The 13,741-nt window shown below is 35.2% G+C and overlaps 1 protein-coding gene and 1 long non-coding RNA gene across 7 annotated transcripts in view; both read left to right on the forward strand.

Annotated features, from left to right (window-relative positions):
- Positions 1–13,741, forward strand: part of LOC134658811 (uncharacterized) — a 258,840-nt gene that overhangs the window by 146,790 nt on the left and 98,309 nt on the right. The gene's annotated exons all lie outside the window — the stretch shown is intronic.
- The window catches only part of LOC134657774 (cadherin-89D), a 91,907-nt gene that overhangs the window by 48,005 nt on the left and 30,161 nt on the right, over positions 1–13,741 (forward strand). For all 6 annotated transcript variants that reach the window (XM_063513373.1, XM_063513365.1, XM_063513336.1 and 3 more), the window contains exon 3: positions 2,565–2,664. In XM_063513373.1, the coding sequence (XP_063369443.1) occupies positions 2,565–2,664 (100 nt within the window). The remainder of the gene's footprint in view (positions 1–2,564; positions 2,665–13,741) is intronic.

Raw genomic sequence — 13,741 nt, forward strand, 5'->3', positions numbered from 1 at the left:
TTATTATAATCAGAGATTGATTGATTGAGTAAGATACGTAAAATCTAAGACAATTTCATGCTTCGAATTTGACAGGAAAACGAGATGGCGCTGTACAGCTCCATACATTTTGCGGTAACTCTGATTGTCAAAAGTTGACGTTTGACAATTCAGTGACAGTACAGCGCCATCTCTTTTGGATGTCAAATTACAATCAATTCTCTGTTGCTATAATGTAGCTACGATACCGCTCTAGTTAGTTTGCTATCACCAAAGAGGTTATAAAATCCTTGAAGTTAAAAAATACGAGTTGTTGGCTTGGTGTGGTTGTGTTACTAAGCATAATTTTATGTTGTGCATAATAATTGGAATATTCAATTCGTTTCAATCGAAGGAAGAAAAGTCAGGGTGATTTTAAATGTATTTACCGGGGACGCCTGTGATTATCTTAAAGCCAATTACGATAGTTTTACTGCCATACCTTTAACTTCTGAGGAAAAAAAAAAGATAAATTGAAAAACAAAACTCCGAAAGCGAGTCACTTGCAACAGCTCGGCGTTAAATAGTGAAAAAACAAACTGCTAATGCAAACAATGATTGCACATCCCAAAGCTGAATTGGTAATAAAGCCATTAGGTTTTAAAAAAGGGTTGGGAAACCCGATGCCGATGGGAAATTCGCCATAACCGGTGTCGTCACCAGATTTGTCGCGGAATCTCTGTTGACGGTGACCGTTAACTTGCGCAAACTTGGTCTCTAGTTCTGAAAGGTACTAAAATCTCAGCCTTGGATATGGGTCTGCAAACCTATGCAAATTTAGTGAACTGCGGGAACTGCAATAGGTATTTGTTTTAAGCTCGCTAAGTTTGGACACTGAAGAGTAACTGATCACGAACTTTAACATTGCATCACAAATTTAAAATCATATTTAAATAGTAATTAAAATATCCATTAGTCTGCCCCTCATCTTAGCACAATTTCCGTAAGCATCCTTATCCGGCAAGCTAATCCCAAATATTGTCTGAGGCACTAGTTTTTACGAAAGCAAGTACATTAAATGCCCTTTCTACCCACTGTTTGATTTTTTCTGGTTTTCGATGCTTTTCTTCAACGAACAACACTGATAATATTAATATTTCATACGTTTGTTCGAGAACATCATTGGTATACGATTATGACCGAATCCTCGGACTCGCTGATAGACTTGGAAGATATCGATTAAAATACTTTTTTCTACTCCCGTACTTTTATTCGTAATTTAAAGGGTCGTGCACACACCTTTAAAACCCTACCTTATAGTTGTCAAGACAAGTCTTTAGTCTATTCCCCAAAAAAGAATTTGTGCATACACGCAGAATCTTTTTGGCGGTTTTACAATACTTCGTGTAATGACCACTTAAAATATTGAATGAAATACAGTGTTGCCAACCTTATTTTAAGTGTCATCTCTGACAAATAAGTGAACCATATTAGACGACATGTTTTATTTTTTATTTAATTCATTCATTCATTCTTTTCCCGCCCGTTCCCTCCATTTTTGCTACTTCTTGAATTAAAAATATTTGTTAAATTTACAATTTTATTTCAAAGTAAGTGCTTGGTCGTAGAAAAAGTATTGTATGCAACGTTGTTTAACTAAGTCAAAAAAATACTCGTGGCGTAGTTATTAACAATTTTCGGCTTCGCTTCAAATTGTTACTCACGCCACTCGCCTTTATAGACCTCTCTTAAACAACGGTTGCATAAAATACTATTATTTGTGTAAGTTAAGAGGTAACGTTTTAACTTTTTACAAAATCTAAACTGTAAACTTTTTACAAAATCTCAATTATCATGAGACCGAATTACTATTTGAATGATCACACCTGATTATGTCCAACAATAAGTATCTAATAATAATAAATATTTATAGATTGGAATCATTTCATAATGTAAATGCGCTCTGTAACAATTATCATAACCTTACCTTATCGCATGTTTAATATTGTGTTTAAACTAAATTAAAACTAATATAATTATAAGTAAATTTAAGTTTACTAAACTTGTATACTTATGTATCTGCTAGATATAGAACATAAAAACCCGTGTCCCGAGGTGGGCGTAAATAGCTGCGACACAGTTCACACTACTGCAGCTGTCTACGATCAAATAGTTATGTAAATTTATTTTCTTATGTTCAATAAAAATCTTTAAATCTTTAAAACGTAATAATTCTATCGTAACCCCAATAGGAATTGTCCATATAAGAAGATCGGGATAACTACAAGGCCAAATAAGTAAATCAGTGGCTAAATGACAATAGTATCAACAAGACAATGGGGCTATTCCCATCCTAACACAATTCGAACGGGTCCAAATACTTGCGAAATATTTTCACACAACGCTTTCAATGGCCTATTCTAACGTCGCTAGACATATCAGGGCATTTGGTTATTGTAGGTATGGGAGAATCTCTATTGATATATTAGAATGTGTTTAGAAAGAGGATTATGAGATTAATCAGTCAAAAGGAAATACAATTTGAAACTTAATGACAAACTGCAATGTTTATCCAATGAATTATAAAATAACCTTAATTGTTTCAGGTTGCAATTTCTACCCCGTAGGCGAGTATCTGAAATTTGTCAGAATACCGGAAAATCTACAAGTGGGAGATGAGGTTCTAAAAGTGGAAGTTCATCCAAGGTTGGTTCTGGCGAATTATATAGTCCTAATGTCTCTTCTCTAGCAATGTTACATGACGTACATGTTAACGAAATACATTTGTACTTAATGGTAGTCTAGACTTTACAGTTATGGTGGTGGTATTTACTGATGTATCTAACCAAACATTTCGGTCAAGTACGTACTTAAAGATTTACAGATATTGGTCAAGACAAAATAACGTATAGCAATCCAAAACCCATCAAGAGTAACTTAGACTGGACAACAAATCCGTCACAACTCACAAATCTGCCTGACCGCTTGCAAAACTGACCTAATTCTAAGAATATACCAATGCATTACATAATTTACCATCTTTATTTTAGGGTTTAGTTTGCTTTGAATCTATTTCACGAGTCCTTTGTCGTGAGAAAGGATCGAGATATTCGGATTACCATCTCCATACCAGGCTGTAACTAGTCTAATCTTTACTTTATTACTCTAGCAATACGAGTTCTCATGCTTTGTATTTAGCATTGGGACAACATGAGCCATTTTTCTTCTTAATTGACATGGATTTGGATTCGTATTAGTAGCTAGGTATGTGTTTTGAATTACAATGGGAGTTGGTCGTTTGCTGCATCTTTGAGAACAATGGCCTAATTGGAATTCGTGCTATGTGGTATTGTAAAAGTATGATATTTAATTATTATACACGCTGTGAATCAGAAAAGGTCTTAGGTAATACACATATTTCGATTCAAAGAACAAGTCAAGACCAGGAGAGATAAATGAATCTATCTTCATAAAATCATTAAAATCAACGATGTTTTTTTTTTTTTTTTGTATTGACATTTTAACGAGCTGTCAGATTTAAGTGTTTTACGGATATATTTTCTTGTGGTTGATTTTAAACATTCCTGGAGACAACACGACACTTAATACTGTAGGACAGTAGGCTTAGCGCGGGAGCGCCGCGAGCTCGACTATCCGTATCTCTTTAAGAGCCAACAGGAGTGGTAATTTCTCCATACAAACGTACTCGACGGTTTCCTCCGTGGGTTTTGAAGCTAGAGCAATGATTTTTTCAACACAGATTAATATTGTCAATATCTGTGTCGGACCGTTTTGCTTTTTTTGATATTTTTGTTTTTTAAGGCGCTAGAGCCCTTCAAAAATGGCCAAAATAGCCTAATTGACTATGCCGCAATGAGAGGCGCGCTATTCAAAACTTATATCAATTAGCCAAAAAAGCAAAACGGTCCGACACAGATAATGTCATAATCATTTAGATTTCCAAATTTGATTACGATTGGTTAAGTTTTGGAGGAGGAAACAGTCGAGTACGAAAACTCGATTTTTGAGATTTTTATACGCAGGATTTTTCGCCTTGTCCTTATCGCACTAGTTTTAGGAGCCGCTTCCGTTAGTGAGACGGGTATATTTACCTAAAATATTTAAATCTCAGCTCCTGTTGGCTCTTAATTAATTAATATGTAAGTACCTAGTTAAAAAAAGCCTGGTAGTCTATCTCGCGGGCGAGATACTGTCGCGGCGTTCCTGTGCTAAGACTAGAAATATATGTACGATACGGATATCCATTAGTATATTTCGCAAGTAGATCGGTTAGAAGTTTGAGTTTTATAAAAAATAATTAAACTTCCAATTTACCTTGACTTTAAGCTAGCATAGCATATAATGTATACGTATAGATAGAATCTACACTGCGAAAGTGTTATCGTAATATCATTGGTAAACCAGTATGTTACGTTAGGTTTAAGTCTGAATGGGGTTAGTGGCTGCAATGTGAAAAACTGATACCGTCAAGCGGGCATTGAAAAAGTTCTTTATGATGCGGCTCCTAGTTTAACAGCCCTGCTTTTTATAGTAGACACAATTAACGTTCTGAGTAGCCTGGCGTGATAAGCCGACTGGGCGTGTTCGGATGTAAAAAAGCTTGAAATTGTAAACAAACTTAAATAGAAAGGCAACTGCACTCTATAAATAAGTATAGGTAAGCACTGTTACTAACTAGTTTAATGGCTCCTCTACACGATGGGCCAACGCCGGTCACTCCAAGGGACGCAATTATGCGTTAGAGGGAGCAAGTGATATAGCCGGAGAGCTAGCCACGGCAATAGGTATGCAATTTATAGAGCAACGAATTCCCTCTAGTTAGTATGCCATACTATCATTATTAATTAATCCGGGCGCCTGGCAGCTGTCTAGCGGTGGGTGTGGGAGTGGATGGGCAACAAAGTGGTTGTAAAATCAATTGAAGGTGTGCAATTTATAGAGCTCTGTGTTTGGTGTGATATAATAGCTAATTATGTATTTAATTCAAATATAACAATGCCAGGCGTTTTATTTGGGGGAAAAGTAGTGCCAGGTGATAAAAATCGATAAAAATACACAATTACTTGTGCGCCTGTAGGAAGATCACGAGCAAATTGCACCTGACTCACAATCTATGCGTAAAGCAATTGTGAGTACTTCCTGTGAGTACAAGTAATTGTGTATTTTTATCGATTTTTATCACCTGGCACTACTTTTCCCCCAAATAAAACGCCTGGCATTGTTATATTTGAATTAAATACATAATTAGCTATTATATGACACCAACCACAGAGCTCTATAAATTGCACACCTTCAATTGATTTTACAACCACTTTGTTGCCCATCCACTCCCACACCCACCGCTAGACAGCTGCCAGGCGCCCGGATTAATTAATAATGATAGTATGGCATACTAACTAGAGGGATTTCGTTGCTCTATAAATTGCATACCTATTTACGTGGCTAGCTCTTAGACCAATATTGCTATCTCATTCTACCGCATGGCTGCGTCCCTTGGAGTGGCCGGCGTTGGCCCATCGTGTAGAGGAGCCATAACAAGTAGCTTACTAAACTGTTCTAATACGTTGGTCGTAAAATCTTGAATGTATGTACTGAGCCGAGCCCAACATTAAGTAAGTACCTACTTTCAAAATAAAATGGCAATATTTCCGTCGATATAATATGTTTGTGCTCAATTTGGGCGTCACTAGTTGGTGCTGACTGATGTTTAGTAATTTGCGGTTACAGACACTTAGGGAGCGTAACCACGCATATAACTTTACCAAGTTTCTTGTTTAACTAGTCTACATTAAATAAATAGACACGTCAGTTTAGTTAATAGTGCGTGCCTATACACCTGCTATAACTCGACATTATTATGTTAAAAGTATGTATCCACAAACTTACGAAGTAAAATAAATATAGACAATAGAAATAGTTGCGCTTGATATGTATTACATGTACGTTATTTAGCATTAAAGTTTTTTGTTTCCGAAGCTACTACATATGTAGTTACTTTAAAAGACCTATTATTACTTGCTAAAAGCTTATTATCTTATTATGTCATATAGTCTACAAACATATCTATCTATCTACCGTTTAGCCGGTTTGTATTATGAATATTTAGTGAGTAAACATTTAATACACCTAAATATAAACTATAGTTTTAGTCACAAAGCACGGTCACCTTCTACTAGAAAATGACCGCGCAATCGCCAAAGATAAGTGTTACACTTATACTACCTACAATAACAGTCTATATAACTCATCGCACGTATCTACGCGGTGTGCATCTACGTATACCCCTAGGCTTCAATAAGCGACAATCCATCATAAAACATCTAATATTATGCATTTCCCATTCCGCGTAGCTTCCTTATATCAACTTGTTACGTTATCGGGTTATTTGTCAACAACCTGTATTGCAGCATAACTGATACTTTATACAACTATGTATGTTTTTAACGAGAGTTGTAGTGATTCCGTCTATTTCTTGTTGTTGCCCAAGAAATTTTGTAAGGATATAAAAATGTCAGCCCTGTTTATAAATTTGTTATTTGCTATAGTGGTAATAAACCCTGTCAACATTTCAACTGACTATCACACATAATGAAAAATAAGGCTATTCCTAATTTTTCTTCAATAACTTCATGATCTGTGATAGGTAGCTGACAGTGACAGCGCGACAGGCGGACGGAGAGCACAGATTTATCGTTTTTTTAGGAACCCTAAAAAGCAGCAACAGTTATAATTATACCTCCTCATCATGATAAGATATTGTGATTTTAATGGGTTGTTTAAGTTAACGTTGCAGTTATCAGTGTTGCATCAAGCTTGCGGTTTTTCTATTGTTTAAGTCGCAGATCATTTCCCCATGCATTAGGTGGAATAATATGGGTTTTTGTCTTTCCACATTTGTCCATAACATAAATCTTTATAACACATAACATACCTAGGTAGGTAAATTCGTGAATACTCCATATCGCAGGTGTTTGTCGCCTGAGCCGAAGGTGAGGGCCATAAATATGCGATCTGGGGCTTTACGAATTACCGCCCGTGGTTTGTCTAAAGTTTTACGTCTTGCCTTGGCCAGAAAGTGAAATTTTCTCCTCGCGTAGCGGGGAGAAAATCCCACTTACCGGCCTAGGGTGACGTAAATTATTTTTTCTCACTCCCGTACTTTTATTTGTCATTTAAAGGGTCGTGCACACACCTTTAAACCCCAATCTTATAGTTGTCAAGACAAGTCTTTAGTCTATTCCCCAAAAAAGTATTTGTGCATACACGCAGTATCTTTTTGGCACTTTTACGATACTTCGTGTAATCACCACTTTAAAAATATTGTATGAAAACATTATTGCCAACCTAATTTTAATTGTGTCGCCGAGGTTTGCGAGTCTCTGTAAACGCTTCATAATATTATCGTGTCTGGTAGATAGTCTATGGTTTCATTACTACCAGGAAATATTAACTAATAGCTTTATAATAGGTACATTAAGCACTTTCGCCCGTCATTTATTACTTATTTATTATGTAAATTAATAGTTATACCTATTAGATAGGTACTCAGTGGTGTACATGACTGTATTTCTTGTTACTTGGCCAGCAAAGATTCCCTCAAAAGTGCATTAGGTATGCCAATATGCATCCCAATCAAGTTCGTAATTTTCGAAGTCTGGTTTCGATCCTAACGTCAATTATTAGGTATATATTATTATTTGGAGCCTGTCGTGTCCCACTGCTGGGCAAAGGCCACCTCCCAATAATGTATGCCTAAGGCGAAAATTTGACTTTTGTAATCTAGAGCAATAGAGAGGCAGATAACGAAATTTCGATATTCGATTTTTGCGGTAGGTCCTACCTTAAACACCTTAATTTAGCAACGCGCGATCACCGTAAAATTGAGCCTATGCTCAACACTGACATAAACTACTTTATTTTTGACATCCACGACGGATGTTGCACGATTAGAGGGAAATGTCAAAGACCGAATCTCATGCGAGTCGTCATGGGCAAACTAAAGGGGCCCACTGATTAACAGTCCGCCGGACGATATCGGCCTGTGGCTGGTAATCAGTGGGACTCTTTAAACTAATAAATGCCAGACGCATAACCATATCCTTAATATTATAGTTCAGATTGTCATCAATATGGTACGTTTCTCGTTCAATTTTAATTAGTGCTTACTGTACGAAATGCGACGATTGACCTCCTTTGGCAGAAAAAGGTGAGAAAAGGTCGAAAATAACAAAGACCTGAACACATTCGGGAGGCGAGGTCAAAAAACTACTTTCAACGGTACTACGTTCAGACTATTACATGCGTTTGTGTATCATCATGACGCAATGTATAACGAACTGAAATCCATTTTAAATAATCTTATTTTAAATATCAAATTCATCCATACGTATGCATAACCTAGACCAAATTAATATGTCTCTCTAATCCAATATTATGTAACACTTTTATTACGTAGTTATGGACAAAATATATTATTTTATGCAACCGTTGTTCAAGAGAGGTCAAAAAAAGCGAGTGGCGTGAGTAACAATTTGAGACGAAGCCGAAAATTGTTAATAAAGACGCCACAACAATGTATTTCATAAGTACAATATTTTTTAAGTGATGATTACACGAAGTATCGTAAAAGTGCCAAATAGATACTGCGTGTATATTAGGGTGGAGCGAAATCCAAAATTCTTGAATATAGCAATGGAACCCCTCTAAAAGGATGTCTAATTTTTTATTATTTAAGGGAAAAATAATAAAAAAAATATTGGTATATACTTTTAGCCCTCTACTATTCGATTATATATAGCAATATATGTATATTTTTAATAAATTTCATTTAGGCTTGTTTTTTTTATAACAAGTTTTATTCATTAAATAACATCTTTTTGTTACAGATATACTCGATTCCTATACTTATTTTTGTTTATAACGTATATTTTTACTAGCTGTTGCCCGCGACTTCGTACGCGTGGATTTGTATATTGGTGGTTATATATTCTACATTAGCTTAGAACATTATGCAGCAAGAGATTGCGGTAGGACGGTTAATCATTTCTTAATTATTAATATTATACAACGCATGAGACTTTTCTTTCACAACCTACGAAGTTTCAAGCCCCTAAGTGAATAAAATTGTCCTCGATGTAATCCCTCTAAATAAACCCCCTTAGAAGATTTTCATGTCCTCTTTTTAATAAAACCTACTGCCTAACTACCTATTTACGAAGTTTCAAGTTCCTAGCTTTAAATAAAATTTGCACCCTAAGACGAACTTTCATCCCCTTTTTAACCCCCTTAGGGGTTGAATTTCCAAAAACGTTGCAATTGCTTTTTTTGTAATCGGCTATTATGCCTTTCTAAAAAGTTTCAAAGCATTTGTAATGGATTCAAACTTTCAACCCCTGTTTAACCCTGTTAGGGGATGAATTTTACAAAACGCTGAAATTACTTTTCCTGTATTTTAATAATATCCCGAAATACAAAGATTCAAGTCCCGCGTTCGAAAAAATGTTTGATATCCATACAAACTTTCAACCCCTTTTTCACCACTTTAGGGGATGAATATTCAAAAACGCTGAAATTAGTTTTCTTGTATTTTAATAACATATATTTTTACGAAGTTTCAAGTTCCTCGCTTAAAATAAAATTTGAGCTCCATACACATTTTCAACCCCTTTTTAACCCTGTTAGGGGATGAATTTTACAAAACGCTGAAATTACTTTTCCTGTATTTTAATAATATCCCCAAATACAAAGATTCTAGTCCCGCACTCTCAAAAATATTTGATATCCGTACAATTTTTCAACCCCATGTTTTACCACCTTGGGGGATGAATTTTTAAAAACGCTGAAATTTGTTTTCTTGTATCTTAATTTAATACCTTTTTGCAAAGTTTCAAGTTCCTAGCTTAAAATAAAATTTGCACCCTATGACGAACTTTCATCCCCTTTTTAACCCCCTTAGGGGTTGAATTTCCAAAAACGTTGCAATTACTTTTTTTTGTAATCGGCTATTATGCCTTTCTAAGTTTCAAAGCATTTGTAATGGATTCAAACTTTCAACCCCTGTTTAACCCTGTTAGGGGATGAATTTTACAAAACGCTGAAATTACTTTTCCTGTATTTTAATAATATCCCCAAATACAAAGATTCAAGTCCCGCACCCCGCACTCTCAAAAATATTTGATCTCCGTACACATTTTCAACCCCTTTTTTACCACCTTGGGGGATGAATTTTTAAAAACGCTGAAATTAGTTTTCTTGTTTTTTAATTTAATACCTTTTTACGAAGTTTCAAGGTCCTAGCTTAAAATAAAATTTGCACCCCAGGACAAAGTTTCATCCCCTTTTTTACCCCCTTAGGGGTTGAATTACCTAAAACGTCTCAATTACTTTTTTTTGTCATCGGCTATTATGCATTTCTAAGAAGTTTCAAAGCATTTGTAATTGATTCAAACTTTCAACCCCTTTTTAACCCTGTTAGGGGATGAATTTTCAAAAACGCTGAAATTACTTTTTCCGTCTTATAATAATATCCCCATATACAAAGTTTCAAGTCCAACACTCACAAAAATATTTGATCTCCATACAAACTTTCAACCCCTTTTTCACCACCTTGGGGGATGAATTTTCGAAAACGCAGAAATTAGTTTTCTTGTTTTTTAATATAGTACATTTTTACAAAGTTTCAAATTCCTAGCTTAAAATAAAACTTGCACCCCATACAACCTTTCATCCCCTTTTTAACCCCCTTAGGGGTTGAATTTTTCAAAATCGCTTCTTATCTCTTGTACACTTTATAAATTCAATCTAGTGTGCAAATTTCAACTTTCTAGCTTTTGTAGTTTCGGCTCTGCGTTGATGAATCAGTCAGTCAGTCAGTCAGTCAGTCAGTCAGGACACTTGCATTTATATATATAGATAGATGACTCGGTAAAACCACGAAAATAGAGGTTTTATGGAAAAGGCCCTTTAACCCGGATATTATGCACAAATTGGAGTTCACAACTTATTACAGAACTGTGAAAACTATTTTGAACGTGATAAGATAATAAAAATACTACTAGTAAAAGTAAATATATGCCTAACATACGTGTGAACATGACCCAAAAAGGGCGTAAGCGACGCCGAAGGGCAAAATTTGACGCTCATTTAAACATATAAGTAACCCATTTTTTGCAGTAAAATGATACTTTTCGTAATCAATAACACCGTTACTTTGGCACAAGAACGTCTAAAAAAAATAACTCATATATTTTTTTTACACTGTAGCATTTTCCTTGTTTTGCATGAAATTGCTGTTTAATATGAAAGTTTGAAATTTTAGTATTTCATAAATATTGAAAAATGCACAAAATTTTTGGTAATAACTTATTATACGCTTATTAAGTATTATATAATTTCAATAAAATGTATACATATTAGTGAAATAGTATATTTAAATAATTGATGAAAAACCTTTATTAATTTCTTGAGCGGCTGGGTAGAGGGCTAAAAGTAGTGTTTATTTTGAAACTTGATATAATCACTATAATCTACATGACAAACTGCAACTTTTTGTACCGGTTCCACATTGATAATCAAATTTTTATTTTTTCCCATACAACGACGCTCCACCCTAGTGTATATGCATAAATACTTTTTTGGGGAATAGACCAAAGACTTGTCTGGACAACTGTAAGATAGGGGTTTAAAGGGTGTGCCCTTTAAAATACAAATAAAAGTACGGGAGTAGAAAAAATCATTTCATTATGCATTATTATGCATAATAAAGTTTATGTCGAAGAAAGTTGCAGTCATATAATGTTACTGTTACATATGTTACCATATCATGCATAATTATGGACGATGAAAACGTAAATTATATATTCGAAGCGAGTTTTAAGGTTTTGTAGTGTATGGTTATACATTAATGTTAGTACTTATTTAATATTCTATACTGTTGTTATTGTTATGTATAAAAATACCAATTAATATTAAGGCACAGACAAAATTACATGTGAATTACCCTAGCTAGCAATTCTCACTTCAACATTTCGAATTTTAATTGATACGTACAACAAGGGTGCTAATTGTGGATGCTAAGAAAATAACTAAATACGAGTATGATTAGAGTACCAGAGGGCCTACCACGAACAACGTTCGACGTGTTGCCTCTTTGTCGCACTTGTAAATTCGTACGTAAGTGTGACAGGGAGGCAACACGTCGAACGTGGTTCGCGGTAGGCCCTCAGCTGTATTATTGTACGTTGTATTACCTGAGTTAATTTTAGAGTAGCCGTGAATATTTTTGATATTTCTTGAGAGTAAAATTGCAAAAAATATAGGACACATAATTATTTTAATAAAATAGAATATTTTGAAAAATTTATTACCAACCACAGACAGAGTTCATAATCATAGCGAAAGGATTAATTTATAAACATATATAGTTGTGCCTACCATTTTAGGAATTTGCGGATTGATTATCTAAAATGTAATGTATAATAGATGTACTTAGGTACTTACCTATGAAAAATAACGGAATCTATCCAGAGTTAGAAAAACTCGCCGCCTAAAAGCCACTCCCAATATACGAATCTCTCATTTCAAAACGACACCTTTGCTAAAATAACATATTATATCTGTGTCTGGAATTATTTTTGTTGCTACTAATTTTAATATAAGTACTAAAGAAAATAGGGCCTAAAGAAATATTGTTTTGTATGGCGGCAACTATATTCTCGTGACTCGTAACACCATAATAAGGGCGAACTCCTCTATAAGGCTTCGTTACACAGCTGCGTTTTCCGGGCGGGGCGTGAGCGTTTTATATGTAAAACCGGCGCGCCCCGCTCACGCTCCGCCCGGAAAACGCGCCTGTGTGCCGAAGCCTTAATGCTACCTATGCCAAAATCAGAGTAAATACAAAAAGCGGCCAAGTGCGAGTCGGACTCGCCCATGAAGGGTTCCGTATTTAGGCGATTTATGACGTATTAAAAAAAACTACTTACTAGATCTCGTTCAAACCAATTTTCGGTGGAAGTTTACATGGTAATGTACATCATATATTTTTTTTAGTTTTATCATTCTATTATTTTAGAAGTTACAGAGGGGGGGGGGGGGGGGACACACATTTTACCACTTTGGAAGTGTCTCTCGCACAAACTATTCAGTTTAGAAAAAAATGATATTAGAAACCTCAATATCATTTTTGAAGACCTATCCATAGATACCCCACACGTATGGGTTTGATGAAAAAAATTTTTTTTGAGTTTCAGTTGTATGGGGTACCCCCAAAATTTATTGTTTTTTTTTCTATTTTTGTATGAGAATCTTAATGCGGTTCACAGAATACATCTACTTACCAAGTTTCAACAGTATAGTTCTTATAGTTTCGGAAAAAAGTGGCTGTGACATACGGACGGACAGACAAGACGGACAGGCGGACAGACAGACAGACAGACATGACGAATCCATAAGGGTTCCGTTTTTTGCCATTTGGCTACGGAACCCTAAAAACCGCAAACACAATTAGGTTTCGTTGTTTTGTCACGAGTTCCTATGGCCACCTATTTCCATCATCAGATCAGCTCGATGGTACAAATATTGCTTTGTCACCCCAATTACATATGTATTTAGGTATGCAAATTTTCAGCTTCATTGGAAGTCGGGAAGTGGCTCAAATTCAACTTGCAAGATTTGACCCGTACAAACATAATTACATACATACTTAGGTACTTACATTGCAAGTTAAATAAAAGCTTGTAATAAAAATTGACAGAGGTGCGAG

The sequence above is a fragment of the Cydia amplana genome, chromosome 2 (genome assembly GCF_948474715.1).
Source record: "Cydia amplana chromosome 2, ilCydAmpl1.1, whole genome shotgun sequence".
Taxonomy (NCBI): domain Eukaryota; kingdom Metazoa; phylum Arthropoda; class Insecta; order Lepidoptera; family Tortricidae; genus Cydia; species Cydia amplana.